Raw genomic sequence first — 24,121 nt, forward strand, 5'->3', positions numbered from 1 at the left:
TTTAAACAACATTAAAACCATACACATTAATGTTACCTCTTTTACTCATAGACAGCATAAAAGCTGGACAGAGCTGCTGGGACATCACCCATTAGTTTGACAACTTGTCATTCACGAGTTGTTAGCCAGTGAGCTGAATGACAAGCTGATATTCCTCCGTTTTGAAACATACGTCCTATTTTGCAAATCTTGTTCATAATATGACCAAGATTTGCAAAGTAGACTTAATTTTTTTATTCAGTATGATCTGGAATGAGTCACCGAGCCCATAAACTTAACAGGAAAGTGTTTACAGAGGTCAAGTATGAAAACAGTTTTCTTATAGATTTCTATGGGACTGGAAGTCTTTTAGCAACCACAGCTATCAACATCCGGTGGCCTTCTGATAGAATGTGGCTTTTAGCATGGTCTTCATATTTCTATCCTGGAAGTTATGTCAACCTTTCAGATTGTTACTGATTTAATTATTAGTGAGTATCTGATATTAGCCATCTGTTAGGGTCTTATTGGGGATATGGCTAGTGGACATTGAATAATAATAAACCAATAACATAAATTTTAGAGTTAGGTAGCAGACAATATCATACTACTATTCTAATCTTAATTTTCTTGTCTTTTTTTTCCCTCGACTGTGCTGTTATCATTCGTATTAAAAATTGAGTATTTCTTGCTGGGTTTGAAAGTTTGAAATTCTAGTATTATGCCCACCCCACACTGGTGTCTCAGAGTTGAGCTGATTGCAACATTAAGCTAGTTAAGCTAGTTAAGCCTGTAAGCGTGACTTGTCTGGCGTAGCTATCGTATCTTTGTGTTTGTGTCCTGAGTCTTTCTGTCCTGGTCTTATGTTTAGCAGTAGCAAGTGAAGAAATTGTTGTTATATGCATCAATAAATTACATCGTGTTAGAATATATTGTTGTTTTATTGCCCTGTCATTAGTCTAATGACATCATTATTATGCTAATTGAAAGTGAAGAAGTAAGGGTTGCATTGTGAAAAATCCCTCTGCTAATTACCCGTTTAGACTATGTAATTATGCTAGATCCTGTCTTTTCGGTAACCTTTGGTGTTTCTGTGGGCTTAAAAATATGAGCTCCTTCCAAAGCATAAACCGTGTGACTTGATTTTTTACATTCCATATTTTCTCCATGGAAAATTAGGTATTTCATGTTAGCAATCCAAACTCAGCATCTGGCCACAACACATAGGGAGACATTTCCCCCCAGGCCCTGGCACAAAATGTAAGCCAGTTTCAGTTTTTGCCAATTACTGTAACTGACACTTCTTGAAAATATGTAACATCAAACACAGTTATGTTTTTGATCCAAGGTGAAAGACAGCTATTCTGCAGTCAGTCACTAATTCGCTTGAATCTCAAGGGAGATCCTTAAAGCCTTCTGTGAATTCTATTAAGCTGCTCATTATTATTCTATACCTTATTTTAATTAAGAATAGTGAGAACCCAACAGTGTGATTTAAGGGGTACGCCTGTGTATGCGTGTACATAATTGCACTTGGTTTTTCTCTGAGGTGGGGCAGGCAGTCGTTATGCTCATTCGTTGTGGCGCACTAGTTTTCGGCTAATCTCCATCCAGTGAGGGACGTGTTCTTTCATTAGCATTCTGATTATTATCAGCTCTACTGGTAGAGCCGAGCAGATAATGCAGGGTTTGGTGAATCTAGCTAACCACCTTCCACAAAGGAGGCATTTGATGCAAGTGCTGGGTGTATGAAAATGTTTTTGGGAGGAACAATGAGATCAGAGGAGGCACATTTTGCTCCGCTTAAAATGAAGAATGAAACCGCTTTCTGTTAGAATAAACCCTCCAGTCTTTGAATTTTGGCCGCTGAAACATCATTGCTCTCCTGGACTCATTTGGCTCCATCACACTCCGATAATAAGTGCAGATTGGCAGCCCAGCACTTCAGTTCAATAGATGGTGCTGAGCAAGGCTCTGGAAAATGAAGCGTCCACCAAGTTGATTTAAATGGAGAATTGTGATTAATTAGAATCGATAGTGTTAGCATCGACACTCACCGCTTCCCATCTACAATGCCCCCTGCCTTGACCCACACTTAATGTGCTTATGTACACTTTAGCACCTAACACGCAAGTATAAGCACGCGCATACATATTCATGTCATCGTAAGCAGTCCACTTCATTATAACTGGCTGTTACACAACGGCTGTCATGCTCTTGTGAGTTAGGCTCCCCACATACACCCACTCTCACACAAACACACACGCAGAAACACACTCCCTGAAGACACGGGAAGCTGATGAACAGCCTGCGGAGATGTGATGAGGCAAGAGGAACAAAGGATTAGTCGATTGAGAGCTGGAGACTGACTAACTGCAGACCGAGTCAGAAAGTGCTCACAACAGTCTGAACTGAAGTTGTACAGACACAATGTTCTCCCCCTGCCCTGCATGTCTGCAGATGACTTGTGGAGCCCTCTGCCGTGTCTTCCTTGGCCCAGAGTGTAAAGGCTTAAGCTTTTCCACTAAGTCTCTAGTCACTTTTTAGACCTCAGATGCATTAAGTGAGGGTCATTCTCATCTTTAGAAATGTCATGGGCTAAAGGATTTACTTACTATCTGGAGAGCCCTGTATAAAGTTAAAGGCTGTCTGGTATTTCTATTAATTAATTAATTTTTTGGTCTTTATCAGATAAGCACATTGAGGCCACAGCACACGATTTAGCCTGATGTCATTGTGCACATGTCCATTTGCATAAAGTAAGATTAGTATTATTATGTCTTAAATGTATTTTAAGACACACATTAACTCATAAACCGTTGCTTTTCTCCTCACTATTATATATCATTTTTAACCCTTTAATCTATCAGTCCAGTGTTTTTTGTTTTTCAATGAGTGTAACCCATGATTATCAATCATCATGCAGTTAATGAACTTATTTTTTCCCTCATAATACATTTTAGTTTTCTGTTTACCTCTACTTAACATTTTTTTGAAAGAACAACAAAAAAAAATGTGGAGGAGACATCGTTAGGCCCCGACTGAGGGGTCATTTTTGACCTCTAGATAGATATCTGATGATCAAAGGCGCTCTTTCAGTTGTGGCTTGTCTTCAGCAGCACCAAGCAGTGAGTAAGTCTGAGCTTGTAGGGAGGGGCGAAAGTGTCTTTTAATCCCTCAATAATTCAGCTCATTATTTTTTTCCCCTACCCTGCCATGATTATATATTGGGTGATTGGCAGCTCAGTTACAAAAATATCAGCACTGGCATCAGCTAAGCCCATATTAACCGAACTGTGCTGAGATATACTCAGAGAAGCTGCGCACGTCAGCCCAGGCCGGGAGGGGAGTCTGTCACTGTTGGGCCCTTATCTTAAAGTGTGATTTACCCTGGAGCCATTCCTGGCAGGGGATTTGAAGAGATGTCTGTAGGTGAGGACGGGGCGGACGCCAAGTCATCGCTCAGCAAGTCTTCAGCGAAGTTACAGCAGCTAAACTTGCTCTCATAAACAGAAAAACAGACACTCAAACAAGACTCTTTGTTTCATCTGCACAAATTTCCAAGGAGACGATCACAGTTGGCCCAAAACCTCGAGAGGCCCTCCATGATAATAACACAGCATGTTGCACTTTTCATTGGAGATGGAGTGGCCTTCTTACTTTGGAAAACAACAAACTCTTCCCTCTGCCTCACTAATAAACCCAAGAATAACATTTGCAGTTTACACATTGTAAGTTCTTTTTAATTGAAGTCATTGTGCGCGATTGTTTCGGAAGCGGCCCGGGAGTGTTGGTTTCAGATCAATGACTACAAACCCAGGAAATAATTATTTTGCATCAAGATGAAAGTCGGGCTACAGCAGCGCAAACAGCCTGTGGATCCAGCTTTTTTTTTTAATTAGTGCCGTGTGTCTCCTGCTCTGCGTGGCAAATTAACATCCACCATCAAGGATAAACGATTGTACGACACGGGTGTGCAGGAGAAGGGTGGTGGTTTGTTTGTGTGTTGGGACAGGTGGGTGCTGAAGGTTTTGGCCTGTTTCCCTCCTAAGAATATAACCAGAAATTGGATGGATGTGCAAGAGAGCGCTTCCAATATTTTTCAGTTCTAAAGATGAGACGAAATATGCATCTTCAAAGTCAAAGTTCAAAACCGATATTCCACATTCTTTTTTATAGCTTCATTAGCTGCTATGGTAATCAATTTGCCTTTCCAATCTGCCTTAGCAAAAATTTACATCCAAATGCAGCTTAAAGTTAAATTTAGTGAAATGAAACAGTCAAATTTGTCAGCATGCCTTTGCTTTTAAGTTTACTAAAAACCCGAAGCCCTGCTTGTTTCATTCAGGTTTCATAAACCCCTTAAACTGCTACCATAAAATGTTGCTATGAGTGTTCCTCATCTGCCTTATCGCTGTCTTGCAGGGATGCCCAGGTTCGCCAGCCAACCGTTGCCAGCCACTGCGCGACTTGGGGACAGTCAGGTGATGGCATGTGAGGTCAACTCGGATCTGGTGGCATTCATCCGGTGGGAGAAAGACCGACAGCCCCTGGAGCTGAGTACCAGGTTGATCCAGCTACCGAGTGGAGCCCTGGTTATAAGCAATGCCTCGGAGACGGACGCTGGCACGTATCGCTGCCTTGTGGAAAACGTTGGCTCTTCCAAGTTGAGTGATGAGGCCGAGCTCCAAACTGTACCAGGTAATTTGAGAGAACACCAGGTGAAATGTTGTCCATTATGAATCTACATCTGTTACTATAGGAACTTCTCGCTGTAAACTCAGTTATGCAATATAATGAATACACTAGTATTGTTTTCTAATATTAAAATATTTTACCCTGCTTGTCATCAGTTGTCACCTGTTAAAGCGTCACCACATCTTTAATTAGAGCTTTTAGACCCTCGTAGGTCCTCTTGTGAGGTAAATTGAAATTTGTATATAGTCCAGTGCATCATTTAATTACAGCAGTACAGTGAGTTCTGTCTCGGTTGCTCATTACCTTTAGCGTGAAGAGACCCGGCTACCTGTGGTGAGAGATTTTTGAATGCTAGCAGGAGCGGTAAAATTCCCACTGGGGTTATCAGTGACGCAACAGTAACTCAGCTGCAGCTCAAAAGGAGCCCAAATTCCATTGTGGCAGGGTCTTGTCTCACCCCCCTGGAAGTTTTATTTACTAAGTTGTTAAGCACCAGGCTCCTGCCAGCACAGGGAAGATATTAGAGGCTGTAAATCAGACTTCAACAAGGCCCCAGTGGGGTTCTTCATCTCTGTTTGCCTCCTCTAAAGATGTGTGGTAGAGTGGCAGGAAGTTGGAGGCACACAAAAGGGAAGGTTTTAAAGCTGTGTGACAAAATCGAAATACATTTTTGCGTGGACACCATCAGATATTGGTGGGACATGAATAAATGTATTCGGTGTAGTTATTATCCTGTTTAGTTGTGTCCTTTTTTTGTTTTCTTTTGAAGCCACAACCAAATACAGCTCTGGTATTTTCGCCGTGAATCGCTGAGTGGGAGTTTCACACATTCCTGTGAACTCGCAGCAGTTCATTATTAAAAAAATAAGAAGTCTGGCTGACCATGACCCTCGTGGTTATTACTCGATGCTATTCCAGCATTAAGTTGCAGCTCGTATCATACACAGCTTTATCTGTGCTAGATATCATTATCATTATTCAGTCTGACTCTTTGTGGTTTGAGTGTCAGGCTGTCAGCCAGTCTTAAGTGTAAGATGGATGGACACGGGAGGTTAGCTTACTCAACCCTAGCCTTAACCTCAGCCTTAACCTCAGCCTTAACGGTCACCCCCCTTTTTCCCCCCGTCACTTAAGAAACTGCAGGGGAAGCTGGAATTCCTGTTGCAGGCTGTGATTTATTGTTTGTTTGTCCTTTTTTTCTGATCAATAAAACAAATAATACACTTGATAAGAGTTCAAGATGAAAGCGGCTTTGGAAAATAAAGACAACAACTCTTGAGTTTTTAATTCTTCCCAGAAATTCTTTGCTTAATCTCAGTCTTAACCCTGACCCCCTTTTTTCCCCCTTCACATCTAAGAAACTGGCGAGGAGAGGAAGCTGGAATTCCTGGTGCAGCCTGTGTCTGTGACCAAGGTGACGGATGCCAGCGTGCTGCTGCCCTGTGTGGCCACGGGTTACCCTGCACCACGCATCAGCTGGATGTTTGGAGACAAGCTGCTGGAAGAGAGGTACGTGTAGGGCAGCTCTGTGACTTATTGTTTGATGCATTTATCTATTCTGATCAAAAAAGCTGAGCTTGTTAAACAAAAAAGAAAAAAACAACAGGTTTGGATTATCACCTGAAAGTTGCCAGTAATTGGCGATAGTTACAGTAAAGCCACAAGCAGTTGTGCTCAGCTTCCCTGGGCTCTCGCACATTCCTAGGTTTATAAAAGCAGCAGAGTACTGTAATGTACTGCTCCTTTGTACCCGGTGCCTCTGGCCTCCAGAAGCTAAACTGTTAGTCCTGGCGCCTGCTCCCCAAGGTATTAATGCCTTTCTGCCACAGCTACCCAGAGAGCCCCGGGGGGAGACCTGGACGTGCCAACGGAGCCACTTCATCTAGGAGAGCAGGCTGCGGGGTTGCCAGCTGAGGGGAAGTTCACAAATTAAGAGCCAAGACAGAGTGTCACAGTGCCTGTGCTCTCACTTCTCTGCCTCTCATTAGCTCAGGCAGTGCAGCTCAAATCCCTCAGAGAGAATTGCATTGGACATGTGAAGTTTGGTTCTCACCAATTAAGAAAGCACTTTGTTTACCTAACCCCTGTGTGTGCTCCTGTGGAATAATAACTCTTCAACTCAACGTGGCTAAAATGCGGCTCATTCATCTAAATCTAGCTCAGAATGGATTTGGGCGTTCAGTGAAATTAAATGTAAGGTCGTCACATTGGTAATCGCGAGGCCCCGGTGCGGTGTGAACGAGAATATCATTAGACCTTCCAACCTCTGGTTCCAAGCATAGCTCCACACCTCAAGTTTTTAATGCCTGTGGAATTGTCTGAATGTTCTGACCCGCAAAGGGAGCTGGGTAAAAAGGTACTTATTAATCTACCTTCTATTAAATACAAGACAATATCCAGCTCGCATAGCCAACCCCCGAGGGTGTCTCCGTTGGTAATTAGCAAGCATAGTGAAAAAGCAGGGATGTCTGGGTCATATAGAAGAAGACCCCGATGCTCCTGCCTTCAGCGCAAAAAAAAAAAATGAGCGGTGAATGCATCTCCAAGGTTGTTCCTTTGATTTTTTTTCTTTTCATTAACGACGACATTGACAATTAAAAAGAATAGCAGTGGAATTTTCCCCTTTTTTCCTGTTGAGAGTCTCCTGTTCCTTCCAGGCATTACATGAAAGATAGAAGAGCTCCTGTCAATTAAAAATTGGTGTGGCATGTAGAGTAAGGGAGAGAGTAAGGGGAATCTGCAAAGAGTATCTAATTGGTCTTTGGTGCGCAACACAAACAGGGCCTTGAAAGCAGCGACGCTGGAGCTGTAGACATGAGATGAGAGTTGATGAAGACGTGTCAAAGCTACCAATCGAAAGCGGAGCAGCTCAGCGATGGTGGGGAGTATCGCTGCCGATTCTTCAGCTCGGTCACATCTCTTGTTTTCTTTTTCTCTACGTCTGAATTCACAATGGCTTACAGCTACTATTATCCTGAGCAACAAATAACAAAGGTAACTCGATAAGAGTGCAAGATGAAAGAGGCTTTGGACAATGCAGACTCTTGAATTTCTAATTCTTCCCTGTAATTCTTTGCTAGTCCTTCCACTTTCTGCCCGACTTCACTGAAGTTCTTTAAGATACTTTGAAAGACGCAGAGGAAATCTTCAAAAGTCTTTTCACAATGTGCTGCATAAAGGATTTCTGCCATAAGTAGGATTTCTGTCTTAGGTCTTTGAAGAGTCTCATTAGCATGTTATTCATAACCTGTCAGGAGACATTTCATTTGGATCACTTGCCCGTATTGGCACGTAGGCCTTACTGGCTGTTTAAAAATGTCTCTATGTTGACAGACAAGGACAGAGCAGAGGGCTGAAACTAAACAGGTGGTTGCCCCACTCTCAGTCGATCGGTAGCTGATTTCTCTTTGTTGTGTCCGGCTCACAGGGTCAGTGTGTCAGATCTGGGAATAATATTCATAGATTCTTCTTGTGACCAAGAAAAAGCGTGTTGGATCTCGGTCAGTCACAGTCTGCAGTCTTTTACAAATTTGTAAGCGATAGAAGAGAATGACCAACCACCCGACACCACAACCACCCTTTTGTCATGAGTGAAAATTAAGTCCTGGACCTGTTGATTGTGGCTCACCTGGGACAGAAACGTATGCTCTCCTGCATGTGTCTGAGTGTGATTATAAAGAAACATGCGGTGAGATGCTGCCTCACTTTACACAGGACAAAATTATCCTTTGTTACGTGTGAAGCTCTTGTTTGTTTGATCAACTCATTCAATGATTTATGTTGTTTTTTGCAACCCACCAACTTTTATTGGTACACATTGTGTTTTTTCTCTACTTGCAAAGTAATTTTTGGATAATATCTCCTTTTTTATACGTAAACATACACTTACTAGACACTTCATTAGGTATGTCTTGCTTGTACTCCCTTTGATCCTCAGAGCTATCTTAATTCTTCATGGCACACATTCAACAAAGAGCTGGAAACACTCCTCAGAGGAAGATGGGAGAAAGACATGCTGTGGATGAGAGCAAGAGATTAATAATAACTAATAATTTTACACAGAGAGGTGTATAAACACAGAGTCACATAGTTCACGGCAAATTCTGACCCTACCATCTTAAAGTATTCTTTCGGATGGAGATCTGGTGACTTAAGTACAGGGAAGTCACTGTCATGTTTGATATTATGTGAGCTTTGTAACAATGATGAGTTATTCTACTGGAAGCAGGAAATGGTACACTGTGGTCATGGTCAGCAACAATATTCAGGTAGTGCTCGGGGCTTTAAACAGTGCTCAGTTTGTACTAATGGGCCCAACATCATTACACCACCAGCAGCCTGAATTGTTAATACAGGGCTGCAAGGATGGATCCAAACTTTCATGTTGTTCACGCCAAATTCTGACCCAACCATCTGAATGTGGCAGCAGAAATCGAGACTCAGCGGACCAGCCAATGTTTCCAATCTTCTGTTGTTCAGTTTTGGTGAGCTAATATGAATTGTACCTTGTTTTCAGCTGACAGTAGTGGCTCACCATGTGATCTTCTAAACTGCTATAGCCCATCTGCTTCAAGATGCACTGTGCTGTGCAGATGCTCTTCTGCATACCTTGGTCATAACGAGAAGTTATTTCAGTTACTATTGTCTTCCTGTCAATTCGTAAGCATTCTGGCCGTTTCCCTCTGACCACTAGAGACAGTTGTGTAGGAGAACCCCAGTAGTTCAGCAGTTTCTCAAATACTCAGACGAGCCCATCTAGCACCAACAACCTTGCCATGATCAAAATCACTTAAATGATCTTTCTTTCCCATTCTGATGCTCAGCTTGAACTTCAGCACGACTAAATGCATTAAGGTGCCGATTAGCTGGTTAGAAATGTGCACTTTCAAGATGCTGAACAGGTGTACATAACAAAGTGACCGCAAGTGTAGTTGTCTGTAGAAAAGCAGGGCCTATCTGTTCCGATGCTACGTTTTCCAATGCACTCAGTATCGATCATACGATGGATTATTCCGCTGTAACGCGCTGTTTGTGTATTCGCCGGGGTCCTGAATGTTGCCTCAATTCAATTTAGGCTCTAAGCAATTCTATTGCCAAGGACACCGGGCTCAACATTTATTTTGATTAATATCAGCAACACTGCGACAGCATATGTAGCACTTTAAGCTGTTCCTTCAACACACTGAAAATGCAGTCTTTGTAAATATGCCTTGTGTCATCCGTTACACAGAGAAACAGGCCTTTGGATCAGACATACTGGTCCTGATGACACTTATGAAAAGGACAGTCATCTTTTGTTCTCGGGAGTATCTCTCAGTCACCTAACAGAATTCCTCAGCAGTCAATAAAATGGATGAATTATGCATGTCGGCCAGCAACAGGGAATTGACTGAATATGTAAATCACCGCCCCCCTTTCCAAAGCCTCAAAGTCATCTGTCTCCTCGCCTCCTTGTGCTCCGGTGTTTGCTTAAATATTACTGTGTGTATTGCGTTTAGTTGTGCATGAAGACGGGAATTTAGCTCAGCATATTTGTTAGCTATCCTATCGTTTCATGTATTTATAGCTGTCGCGTAAGACACCGTGTCACTGTTGTGCCCGCTTTTCAGCAGAATGACTTGTAGCGATGTGGAATCCAAACCACTAGTACCTTAATAATAATTTGAAGATTCACACCAAAGGATTGATTCCACTGCTCTTGAAAAGACGGCATGACCGAGCAAATGCCACTGCCATTTAAATCCCCACCCCTTCAGATGCAATCATAGATAATTGCCTCTTTTTTTCCTTTTTTTTTAAAGTGAAGTCATAGTGACACTCACAATTTGAACCTTCTTTGTTCTTCACATCTTTTTTAATGTGTTTGCAGCGTTAACACTCGCACATTCAACCATTGTCGTTGTTTTGGGATTTTTTTGTGAATTCCCACACCAATTTTCCATGTGCCATCATGAACTTTGCAGGTTTTCAAACATTAAAGAGAAAGGACATTAAACTAAAAAACACAGGCAGTGAAACTGAACCAAAAAATTAGCCTAGCCTGATTTTCACTTGTTTCTTTCGTCACACACGGCAATTAGCGCGTCGTCCACCTAGCACTGAGGTCCTCCTCTTGCAGCGAATGATAGAGGTGTCAGTGATGTTTCGTGTGCATCCGGCTGACAGATATGATTACACAGACCACAGAACACAGTTTCTGCAGCCTAAGGAGGAAAAATGGAGAAACCTCTGTTGTCATCCGAGTGTCAGAATGTGAGTAATGTAATCTTACGTAACTCTGTACAGCCCCTCCACCATAAAACCATCTTCATAAAAGTTCAATTGTTTGGGCTTTTACTGTGTTCATTACCGAGATCACAGGTAAATGTTTCTGTTGTTTTTATCCCCCTTGAATATAAATGTAAATGTAGTTGCAAAACATCACTGCTAGCTACAGTACAGCAATACAATACAGCAAATATGTACCTGATAAAGTGCATACATTAAAGCAGCATTCAAGATTCTTCTGGGGTTTCTCTTAGTCAGAAAACAAAACACATTAAGGAATTAAGATCCGTGTGAGTGTGAATGGAAAGTGTTCTGCTCCACATGTTTTCCCTCATTCAGAGAGGTTGACATGCACGGTGAATATCCAGCACACCACGTACTCCCAGAGAGGCAGGAGGGTCCGTGTGCTTAGAATTCTGCATAGGAACTCAGATTTCTCCAGCATTGGTAAAATGATAGATGGCAGTAGCGGAGAGTGGGGTTAAGGTAATGGAGGGATTTTGCTGGCATGTGCAGGCTGAGAAAACAAGACAAACAACACAGGCTCTCTCTGAGTGGAGCAAGAGAAGTCTCTCTTTAGGCTCTCTCTCCGTCTCCAGCACATCAGTGTCTGTAGCTCTCCTAAAAGCATGCTTCCTGTCATAGCATTCATTTTTTTCTTTGCATCCTCATCGCAATGTTGTTTTTCTTGCCAAGTAAAGATCCGTCAGTTGTTGGGCAGGGGCAGGATCCACAATCGGCTGCGTTTTTAGTCCTAAAAGGAATCTGCTTTTTTTGCGCACTGTGTAATTTACCTCATTAGTCAATGTAGGACTGAGAATATGGGGATTTATTCACTGATAGCGGAAACAGCTCACTTCCCCTCATTTGCTTTGTCTCTTCACCAGGTGTTATGTGGATATATGACCCCCTGAGGCAGTACTATGGGTTTGTAAATGTGACACAGCAAGGACCACACAGAGTTCAGGGTGGCCTTGAGCACCTGGAGGCACACCAGCCATCCAAAAGTCTATTATGCGAGGCTTCATTGCAGTATGCACTAATCAAACCATCAGTTTATTCTTGGGGACCTTTTGTAGGGGGGGAAAGCAAATAAGGTAAGGAATGTGGGAGTTTTTTATTTTTTCCTCTTGAGGGTCCCGCAGCTTTCCGTTATGAACCAGAGGAAAACAAAAATGTTTTCATGACTGGGTCAGTTGAGAAACTTGAGCCTGTGCTGCTGGCACCAGGTTGTTTCTCATTAATCTTGCACATTAATTTTTATTTATTTCTCCTTCAGTTTGTTTCTAAGGCCGGTCGGGCTTCCTTCTTTATCTTGTTTGTCTCTCCTGGTAGTTTCTTCAGCGTCATGTCTCATATTGGAGCAGGTATACATTAAAAAAATGGGGAAGTGGAGGGAGAAACCATTCCAACCCGCTGCCTGCCCTTTCCTCTAAGACGAGATCTGTTTTTTGCACACCTAGAACATGATTCAAATTCATGGAACTGTAATGATTTTGTTCTGGTCAAAATGGGAGAAGTTCAATTTGCGTTCACTTTGAACCACAAAGTCTAGAAGAGCAGAGTGGTTTGCATTCATAGTGCACCACAGTGCAGAGAGTGAAAAGAACATGAGATCAAACTGAGAAAATCTTAGGAGTTTCCACTCTATCCATTAATAATGAATCCCCCCTTTTTTTCTCTTATATTCTTTGTTGTTGTTGTGACAGTTGTGACAAGATTCCACCCGTTTTCCCCTCATGCTGCAGATAGCATGACCCGTGCCCAACTACTGTCACAACACCACTGATTGCTCTGTGACAGCGGTACTGCTCTGCCTCCACCTGCACAGCTCTTCAGTGATGTGCAGCTTCCCCTCACCCAAGTGTACTGACCTTGCTGCCGGTTTGTGATACGGAAGGCTGAGCCACCAGTCACACATACCAAATGTGTCCACGTCCTTCTCTGAAACCTCTGTGGCTGTCGCTGCCGTCAAAGCTGAATAGCAAAACGGGGGACAAGTTTGTGTTTGAGGCCCATACGCTTTGACGAACGTACTCAACAAGTTTTCTGGAGCAGAGACATGTTGGAAAGGAGCTGAGGGAGGAAAGGGTTGTTGTGCTTTCCAGTAGTTTGAAACTGAAATATGGTCTTGGGGTTGTGGTTACTCAGGAGGTAGAGCAGGTCATCTACTAATTGGAACGTTGGTGATTCGATCACCGTCTCCTCCAGTGTGCATGCCAAATATTCCAAGACATTAACCCCAAGTTGCTCTCCAGTGCATCCTTCGGCATATGATTGCTAGATCGAAAGCACTCACGTGTTGCACAAATTTTAGCCATATATGATGTCTTTGTATATGGTGTTGTTTCTGCTGGGACAAACAATGTGGAAAGTTGTAGTTGTCAGAAGGGGAGCTACTGTAGCATAAATGCTGGCACGAAATCTGAGAAGACAGCAAGCCTAATTAGCATCGCCGCTTCAGAACACCGCCCCGTGGTCTTCGCTTTGCTTGGATTGTATGCATGCGTGCATCTGCCGTTTTTGTAACAAGAAGAAAAGTGACGGTGGGAAAACAGCGAGCCAATTTAACATCTCTTTGTAGGTAAATCCAGTTTTAATTAGAGTCTCACTTACCGCCGAGGACTTTCAGCTTACTGCACGAGACATCCTTCACATTCTTCCAGCAGGCACCGCGTCTTAATTTAAACGACCACAAGTGGAGCGAGCTCCCTCACAACAGTTTGAGGTGTCTCCGGCTCATTCAGCTCAAGCCAATTTACTTTGTCTCCCTCCCTCATGGTCTCAGTAATGCATTCCTTGTTCAGCGGAGCACTTTAGCCACTGCAGTTAGAGCCGAGATTGACTCGCTCTAAACGGAATGAGAAATTGCCCGGTGGTTTGACGTGTACTGTATGTTCTTCTTTCAACTACAAGAGGAAGCTTTCAATGCCTTTTATGGAGCACGCGGCATTAAAGGCCAAGAGTCTGAAAAGCTGTCCTGGTGAGACTCAACTGCAGGAACGCTTGGTGCTAAATGCGTCTTTCAGAGAAATTTTTCATTCAGCGGGTTTTGGACATGCAGAGCCTCGGAGCACAACCAGCCACACTCGCCCTCACGCGCAGAGAACTAATCAATGTACAGCAGGACGTTTGGCATTTTCTGTTTTCCTTACTGCAGTCTCGGGACTAAAAGGAGAGGCAGCCGCCTTCTTTGTGTTTCCCCCACTTTCCCACCTTGAACACTGAGGCCATCCTCTGTCAAGCTTTCTGCTGAGTGTACTATTTTTGCACCTGTTTCTTTTTTATACAATCTGGTCCCGTGTGCTGTTTGTTCTTCTCAGATTGCAGCACTCTGAGTTGAACTTGTTTCAGTATGGCTCTTTTGACCTGAGTACATATACCTGTTCCTGGCTTGGATTAAAGAGCAAGCCTTACACTGTTCACATATCTAATGAGAGGTTGGTTACAGGAACTGTTAATGTGATTCCTGTAGAATTTTTTCCTAGAATTTGTCAGCTAGTGTTGCCAACTCTGTGATAGGATAGCTGTGTAGGAAACTATGGCTGATGAAACTGCTTAAAGTTAGCTCTTTTTGACATAAACATGACATTTGACAACCTTCCCTGTACCCTTAATGATGACTTCTGACACCTCACGATATATCAATAAAGGTTGATGACCACTACAATATGCTCTGGGTTTTGGCAAGAGTAACCTTATGCCCATTTTCCATTAGTAGCTACTTGGGTCACCATGGTTTAGTGAACTCTGTACAGGTAGAGATCAATTGCTGATGCACCTCAAATATGACTGCTCTGTTCAAAAAAGAGAAACCAGGGTTACCCTTGCAGGCGTACAAGGGGGAAAGAGTTTAAGCTAACAATCTACAGAGGAGTAAACGTAGAGGCTATTTGTCGAATTCAGAGATTTGTAGCCATGACGGGCCAAGTGGGTAGATGCAAGTTAACCTCACTGAAATGCTTTAGGGTTTAAGAACCTTTGAGGAATTCCATTGGAAGTAAAGGATAACACTGATTTACACATGAGCTTCGAAAGTCCATTTTCTCGACCAGCTGTCAACTACAAAGTGATAAGATCAAACTATTTTTTTTTCTCTGGATGAGGCTTGATGAAGTAGAAATGAAACAGCAAAGTCTTTTTGGTGACAGCCGGTTGAGTGCTACTTGAATGCTTCTCCCCAGCACAGGCAGATGGCCTCAATGGCCAGCACTGCTGAACCCAGGTGCAGTCGAGAAAGGAGGTGCGGGAGCTTACGTGGAGTATCTTTGCCACTCAGCAGTTGGTTTAAAACAAAACCAGCCTTCAGCATATAGTTGTTTTCTTCAGTATCCTCCTCTTTTCTGCAGATATCCACTGTGCAGAAACCATTATGCGCTGATCTAGTGTTCCTCAGTTGCATCTCGCTTGCTGTGGCTGTCTTTTGGATTTTTATCTTCGTCTGCCAACCCGCTGATCCCGCTTTTCTCCCTGCATCCCATTTTCTCTCTCTCTCTCTCGCTGTCTGAATGCAGAGTTCTCTCTGCAAGCTATTGATTACCGTTTTTCTTTCCTCTCAGCATCCTCCTCCTCTCATGCTCCAGTGCTTGTTGAATCAAGCCGGAGCTTGGCCACAGACTGCATCCCCGTGGGCTTGTTGGGGAAATCAAAGTTGGGACTGTTTAAAACGGAGAGGGGTCACTGGTTCAAAACGAGGCTGTACAAATACTTGTGTGTTTGGATCTTTGGGTTAGGCATAGATTCTTTAGGATAATAAGCAGCTGAATGAAACAGGTTTTCAGTCTGCTAGTCGGGGCCGCTTCACAGCACTCCAGTTAATTAACGGCTAATGAAAGAAAAGGAAAACGTTTGTTAAGGTGGAGAAAGGGCTGCAGTAGCGTGGCTGTGCAAACTGGAAATCCCAGCTGCTCTGGTAAAAGCTGGACTGATCAATGCCTTGAGAGTCTATATATTATAGGACAATAACATATGATAATATTACAAACACATTATTACAGTCACGCTTATTGTTTATTGCGCCTTTAGTACTACTACTCTGCAGGCTCAGCTTATCTACGCACTTTATGGCTTTCAGCTTTTCTTCGCTGTCACACCAGGAGAGGCTCGCTTCCCACAGCAAGCCTGCTAAGTTAGACTGACTCGCTCACACAGGCGCAATTATGCTGTTGGGTTGCTGAACGAAGAATCGGAGACGGGAGAATTGTTGAAAACTCAACTCAGAGTTTAATTGCTGATCCTCCTGCTTTCTGATCATTTGCGCTACAACTTTGCCCCGTGCTTTGACTCAAAGGTGTGCCTGCAATTTGTAGCTTTTAGTCACTGTTTGGTGCTGGTTTCAGCTGTACAGAGGACTGTGTATATCAGTGACATTTGTTCAAGCTGGTTTATCAGTGATTTTTTTTTTTCTTTCTTTTTTTTTTTGGCAGGAGATTATGGTGAATACAGCAGTCTTTTTTCCACTCTAGTATTTTTACATCGAGAATCCTGTTTCTGTCGCACTCTAGTTATATTACCAGGTTTCCAAATCCAGTAAACTGTTGGGAAGAAATGCAAAGTTGACTCTGCTTTTAGCATCTTTTATTTATTCAGAGAGTTGGTATGAGGTGACAGAGCAAAAAGAAACGAGGGTGAGATGTGGAGTCAAACCCAGGTCAGCAGAGGAGCTCGGGGCTCCAGAGGATGCATCCATTACTGTTCAGCGATCTGAGCAAGAGGAGAATACATTTCATGTAAATGGGCTGCCATGACTTTCTACATATTTTACAAGTCTGTTTTAAAAAAAAGATGTCGCTGCTGATGTTCAGCTGTGTCCACATGCTGTTTAGAGGGTCAGCAGCCTGATGGCTCCCGAGTGTGATGCCGACTGTGTTACATGTAGCAAGGGCCCAAGTAAAGGTCATTAATGTATGGCTATGATAAAAGAAAGTGCTGCTTACATGTTTAGGTGGAGCTAATTTTCTTTTTTCCTTTTCCACAACCTTCCTACTTTCTCTCCTCAGTGATGGTCGTGTGGAGGTGCTGGGAGGGGGCAGTCTACAAATTTCCAACCTCACGGAGGCAGACGCTGGGATCTACACCTGTGTTGCAGACAATTCCAACACCACCATTGAAGCCCAGGCCCAACTCACAGTACAAGGTACCTTTATCAGCCTGTATTGTCCGCTTCCTGGTTTAAAACCAAAGGTCCGAACTGGATATCAAACCATACGGGAATATCGCAAATGACCCATTTATTCTGAATGTCACTACAAGGTTTAAAACATCCTAGTGTGGTTACAAGTCAAAGCGGCAACACAAGCTAAATTAATTCACAGATTAGAAATTAGTGTGAAGCAGCAGCACGCGAGGTTGCATTAGTTACTAAGGAGAGTGCAGTGGAGAGAAGCTGAGCCCCTCCAGCTTCGACTGAACTCTCAGACCATCCTTCAATACCGAAAACAGCCTCATCTCATCTGATTATGTTTGGGAATGAGGTTATTAAAAGCCCTTTGGACTCATATCCCAGAAGCGAAACAAAGCCACTGAGAGCTCAGTCTGAAATGAAATGAAACAAAGTGGATTTCTTGCATGCAAGCTATGCAGAGGTAGCGGTTTCCCAAGCACGTGGCTCAGTCCTGTTGAAAAATATGCTCTTGCAGACACATATAGGCAGTGTTGGCAGTGAATATTTGCCACGGAAGCGTTCGTATCTGTCGATATCTGCTGTGTTTTTCTTTCTCCTCATATCATTCATCTCATCAGAGGAATAACAGAAGTATTTGAGGTGCGTACCAGACACTAGAATTAGGAAGGACTAGCTGGAACAGAACACAGAAGCAGTATGCAATACAATTTATCTTTATCTGTGTCTTTCTGTTATTATTTTTCAGAGGATAGCATCTGTTGTTGAAACTACCCGACAATCCGCTCTGTAATCAGAGTTTATGTTGGTTAGAATAATGCACGTGAATCCCACATAGCCCATGTGTATTTGTATGCTTTTCCCCGACGAGGCGAGTCAACGGGATTTGGTGTGAAATAACTTTAAAATGGGGGAAACAGCCCGAGGCTCGTTCTGAAGGTTCATTGCATTTCACACACAGCCCCAGTCGTGCCACGACTCCCAACCCTTTCTTCCCCAAATCCCTTCATCTCTTCATCACCCCCACCATCCACCACTCTTTCATCACTTCCCGTCGCTTACTGTGATTAAAGGAGACAGTAATGGAAAATCGGATCAGGTCACAGGAGGACATCTGACTTCACTCGTTTTTCTGTCCTCAAGTCTGTCCAGCGAATTCCCTCTGAAATCCTTCATGTTTTCAGCTCAACTCCCGCCCCCCACCGCTGGCCTCCACTTCCACGGTGACAGGACTGGAGAAGATTGATCAGCCGGCTTGAAATATTGTTGAAAAACATGCGTCACTATAATAGAATAAAGCAGTTGGATTAGTTCCAGTGCTGTTGACTCACGGGGCTAATTGCATTTGCTTCGTCCAGATTCATAAAGAAACCAGATTGTGGCATTGATTTGCTTCCTTGACAACAGAAGTGACCCCGGAAAGGTCAATTGTTTCCCTCAATAAGTAGTGGCGCTTGTAAAAGACACTCGGATCAATGTGCTATGAATCTATACTAACAACAAAACAATTTTTCCTATGACTGACTCCTTCTAAATTACCTTAGGGCCTCTTCAGCTGCAGTAACAAGAGGAAATTGTGTGTTTACGCGGCCAGTGGCTTTTCATAAACACTGGACAGTTTGTGCTGGAGAGGGGATCCAGACAGCCAGACGGGGATTTGATATGGTAAAGGACTGTTGGGTTTCGCCTGCAGAATGCTTCAGGGTTTGCAGTGCAGCTGGCACTCATCTGTGAAACTAGAGATGCATACAGATTCATGCACAACATTTTTTTTTACATAGTGGTGCCAAAGAAAAGATTAGGTATGCACTTGCCCCACACACCTGTGTGCATTGTCTAGCTAATGCATAGCACGATTTTCAGGTTCAGAAATTATTTGAGAGTCGGGGACTGTTAAATTTAATTTAACCCTCCTTGAATGTGATTGCCCATCCAGTATTTTTAGTCCTTAGATGTTTATTTTCTGCAGTGTTCAGCGAGCTTATCGTTAACACTAATTCACTGGGCCATATGAATATGCTTTCATGTGAGACTCTCCTATACACAGTGGATTCAATTTGAAATGGGGCACACGCTTTATTTCGCAGTTTGGAGGAAACAGAAATGGCACAATTTAAATTCAGCTTTATATGACAATTAAAAAGAGCATGAGGTTAAAAAAAAAAACTAAGCAAAACTGTGGGATGTGCTGGTAAAATATACTGCAAATGAAAGTCACTGCGTGGATTTAAATAAGCAAATACATAAGAGACTTCCATTGGATAATTACTGCAGTGATTAATATGTTTTGGCTGGTAACTGGTTATTTAATCTTTGCTGATGCAGTGAGTAGCTTTTCATTTTTTTTCTAAACAACCACATTGGAAGACACATCCAGTGTTCATGGAAAAGATGCAATTTCACCAAATTCTCTGCTTACATCAAGCAATCTAAGAAGAATGCTGAAGCTGCTAAAATTAGGTGAAGAACTGTCTAATGCATTAGTAAGACCTGGAACAGTGGATGGTGGTCAGCCGTCATTTCTGAGGAAGAAATGTGATTCTAAAAAAACATCTTGATTGGACAGCACTTAAGTGTGCTGGAAACAAATCATACAAAATCTATAGCAGAACTCAGAGCTATGTTATAACAATAAAAGTGAGACTATTTACATACTTGCAATGTGAAGATGAGTGTAGCCTATGTAGCCTTATCAGTGAGTTAATCTGGGAAAGGCATTCACTTTGCTAAGGAGCAGACAGATTGGACTTTGCAATGGAAGGATAATCTGGTCATGTGACGTGATGACTCCACAATTCCCCTGTTTCAGAGTGGTGGGCGTATCAGGTAAGAAGAAAGGTGGATGAAGTGATGCAGCCATCATGCCTCGTATCTACTGTACAAGCCTGTAGGGGCAGTGTTATAATCTGGAGTTGCTGCAGGTTTACTTTCTGCAAGAGTAAGTGGCCAAAAAAATGAAGTCAGCTGACTACCTGAATAAACTGAATAGTTTTTCTGTCAATGGATTCTTTTTCCTCCCTGATGGCTATATTCCAACACCCTAATGCCAGGATTCACTGGGCTCAGATTTTGAAAGAGCAGTTAAGGGAGCACGTGTACTGGCCACCACAGAGTCCAAACCGTGTCCCCACTGAGAATCTTTGAGTGCTGGAGAAGACTTTATGTTGTTAGTGTTAATTGATTTTTAGCTTTTGATTGCACTTTGGAAAGATACGGTTTTCCCATTGGTTGTTAGGGAAGAATATATGGGTTGCCAAAAGGCCCATAAACATTTACTTGGTTTGAGCATGCCATTACGCAGAAATGATATCGTATTTACATGCTGCCTCGTCTGCCCTCATTCTGTTTCTAGTTAATCCAAGTACTGTCTGTGTAGCCAAAGCCTGTAATAGCTTATACCTCTGTGCCACAAAGCTCCAATGTTCACTGTTAACACCATGTAACTGAGAGACATCGGTGGCTGGATGATATCTGTGCTTCACTGTAATTTTACACTGTATTTCACTTCCAATCACACCATCCTGCTGCGGTTAAAGCTCATCAGTGTACCAAAAGAGTGTGTGAAATCAGTGTTTTCATGTAGTGTTTTGTTTCTAATACATGTATGTGTAATTCTCAGCATGGGATTACAGTGAGAAATAGTATCCTCTACCTGCGATACTTTGACAGTAGAGGTCCAACAAATGCAAAAAGTGTACATTGCACTGTGCACTGTTTGCTTCTTGAGACACAATTTCACCAGCTTGTACCAAGCAGTAGTCCATTTATGATTCAACAGGCGGTACTCTATACTAAGAAAACTGTAAAAAACACTATCTATTGCATATCCTGCAAATCTTACAGCTGTGGACAAAGCAAGGAAATAAACAAATATGTCTTTTCAATTTGTCACCAAATACAAAAAGAAGCTTTCAAAGCGATACTGTCAGCAGCTGTCACACATAAGCAATGGCTGTCTGAGAGCAGTGTGCTCCCTATCGGTCTTTTTATGAAATATAATCAAAGTGTCAGTGAGTTAAAGGGGATTCGAGTTAGAGAACTTTTACAGCACTACAACTCCCAGCAAGACAGGAAGTTTGAAAAAATGCGAGCCTCTAAACAAGTGTTTACAGTAACATTTAGCTCAGCTTTCCACTTGAATCACATCATTGGACCCTTCACAGAAACAAGTGTCAGCACCCTTGTATGTGTTTGTGGGATAACTGCGAGTTTGTTTGAGTGTGTGCTCTGCTCAGTATGATTTTGTTTGACATCTCAGCCTCTGTTAGAACTGGCAAGAGGATAAATGAAGCCAGAGGAGGCAGCAGCTTTTCATTATGGTCTTGCATTGCAGGGGGCACCACCCAGACCTGGTCTTTCTATATGGGTGGGTGTGTGTGTGTGTGTGTGTGTGTGTGTGTGTGTGTGTGTGTGTGTGTGTGCAGGACAAAAATAGTTTCCCCACAAACGTACAGTATATGTTACCAGTTTTATGAGGCTTCTTGTCAGTGGCCCTCATTTATGGTATCATCATGCTATCAAGTTAATTGGTCTGGCCTGTAAAAGACTCTTTCCCAAAGGCTGAGCACTCTGGAATGTTTTTACCATGTTACAGAAATGGATAAAAATAGCAACGAACATACAGACGTGCTCAATTTACTCCTTTTATTATAAAAAGGAATATATTTTTTTAAGTAAGTCACTGAAGGTAATGTGAAAAAAAGCTTCACAAGACTTAATTTTTATGGGCAGGGCTAAATAAAGAGGTTTGTAGCAGCCAGATCTGCTAATCAAATACATGTGATTTAATTCATTGTCTGCAGTTGTGAGCACCTTTATAAAAGCAGAAGTCTGGGCAGGTTGGATCTTTCAGGTGTGTTTACACAGTGCCACAATATTCCCAGAACTGGATGTCCCAGGAAATTCACCCCAAGGTCAGACTGTGCAGAAAAAAAAGAGAGCAAGAGAGTGAAAGAGGGAGAGCTCCATCTCAGACTCTACAGTTAGAATGTTAAATATTAAATTTCCTGACACTACTGTTAGAGTTGCTAGCAGAAAGCCTTTTCTCTCCAAAAAGAGTATAGTTACATGTGAACAAACCACAAGACTTCTGTAATAATGTTTTTTGAACAGATGAGACCAAAGTGAAGACGTAATGCACAGTGCCATGTTCATATCGGCACAAATGCCTCCTATAAACCGTCAGCACGGTGGGGGAGGGGTGATGATTTGGGCTTCTTTTGCAGCAACAGGACCTGGGTACCTTGCAGTCAATGAGTCAACCATGACCTCTGTATACCAAAGTATTCAAACGTGAGGCCAGCTGTAAAACCTTCACCCAAATCGGGTCATGCAAAAGCACGATGATCCCAAACACAGCAGTAAGTCTGCGACAGAATTGCTGAAAAAGAAAGAGTGGAGATGTTGCAATGGCCCAGAGTTCAGCATGCTGTGATGCAATCTGTGCATAAACAAATTACCTCAACCCTCAATGAGCTGAAGCAGCGTTGTAACGATGAGCGAGCCAAAATTCCTCCACGATGATGTGAAAGTCTGATAAAGTCATACGTACAGAAACCGTTAGGGGACATAGTGAATCATGGAGTGGACTTGGTTATGAAAACTTTGATGTTCATATGACTGTCACAACTGCAAATGCTCGGCAGAAAACACAAGTTCCATTGAGCCCTTCTACTCCCCACCAGCAAAGGCAACGTATGCTCAAAGTATTTTTTTTTTTTCCAAGGAATAGTTTTCTCTAAATGATGCATTGAACGTTATAAATTTGATCAAATCTGCTGGGTGCTTTGGCACACAGTCATCCTGCTGCCCCTGCAGCCACCTGCAGTTACAACTCGTCCAAAATAAAACAGAAACTTTCCATTTAGCTATTTAAAGAATGCTAATCTAATAAAGGGAAACACCCCTAACACAAACGCGTTTTCCTTTTTTCTTTTTTCCATAGCGGCTGTTATCGTATCCTCTTTCTGACTCCATTGTACGCCTTCCAGTTTAACCATTGTGTTAGCTTCTCATGCGTGGATACAGGAGCCACTTCTCTGACCCTTGGAGGGCGTATGGAGGAAGCATAGCCATAGCTAGGTGTGGCTTTTGTGGTCTAACTTGTTGCTTATTTGGCTCTTAAAATAGAAATTTATTAACCAGCTTAAAAAAATGCACCTGCATCTATTCAAGTCGTCCCAACCAAAAATGTAGTCATATTGACCTCCCTTCATTGAGAAATGAGCTTGACACAAATATTTTCCGCAATAAATTTGTTTCCTTTTGCTCTTCTACTGAGATCATTGCCATGGCAGTAATTAAATTTACATAAAACATAGCAGACAAAGGTTGATGCACCCGATTGCCAGAGATTCTCCTGTAATAGCTGACAACAATAGCCCAGTTTAAAGCAAAGCGTGCATATGCATTGCGAGTAAATCATCAAATTAGTTCTCTATTTTGTTTTCCATGCGCTCGGAGCACTTCCAATTGAAGGTTGAGTAGCAACAGCAATCTGTTTGAGCTCTACTGAGAATTGCTCTGAAATGAAGGCAGAGCAGACTCCTTCCTCTATGCACCACGTTTGCAAGCCCCGGTTTAGCATTTCATTGACGCACTCGTGCCTGCGCTTTCGCTCAGTTGTTGTTATATCAGAAAAATCCACAGATTGAAGTCCTCTATGACTCTTCCTCTAACAAGACATTATTATCTGCTCGCTGACTTGGAATGCAAGCACAGAGCATCCCTCTTTCAGCCTTATTGCTGAAGCTGTTTGTTTTGGCCAGGATTAAGAGTAACGCTGTTATCTTTGGAAGAGCAGGAGGGGTAATTAGTGCAGTCCAAGCTTGACTTGCCCTCAGAGTAAACCCAGACTGCCCAACACTGTTTTTTCACTTCAGGAAGCTAACTGGACTCTGGCCAAGGTATCAGAGTGGTAAAATGTCTTGAATTTTTGTATCCTTTCGCTTTAAGACATAATATATTTACTGCTGTGGCTTACATTTTATGGGATATATGCTGAAAAGTGATTTATTTTACCTTTTGCATCATCTCTGGAAGCAGCTACAGTACTTT

At 42.6% G+C, this 24,121-nt stretch overlaps 1 protein-coding gene across 13 annotated transcripts in view; it reads left to right on the forward strand.

The window, feature by feature from the left end:
• Positions 1 to 24,121, forward strand: part of neo1a (neogenin 1a) — a 163,070-nt gene that overhangs the window by 85,177 nt on the left and 53,772 nt on the right. For all 13 annotated transcript variants that reach the window (XM_087840664.1, XM_087840678.1, XM_087840694.1 and 10 more), the window contains exons 3-5: positions 4,405 to 4,680; positions 6,036 to 6,186; positions 16,944 to 17,080. In XM_087840664.1, the coding sequence (XP_087696790.1) occupies positions 4,405 to 4,680; positions 6,036 to 6,186; positions 16,944 to 17,080 (564 nt within the window). The remainder of the gene's footprint in view (positions 1 to 4,404; positions 4,681 to 6,035; positions 6,187 to 16,943; positions 17,081 to 24,121) is intronic.

Source organism: Neolamprologus brichardi, chromosome 1 (genome assembly GCF_056152115.1).
Source record: "Neolamprologus brichardi isolate AB-2024 chromosome 1, ASM5615211v1, whole genome shotgun sequence".
In the NCBI taxonomy this organism is placed as follows: Eukaryota; Metazoa; Chordata; class Actinopteri; order Cichliformes; family Cichlidae; genus Neolamprologus; species Neolamprologus brichardi.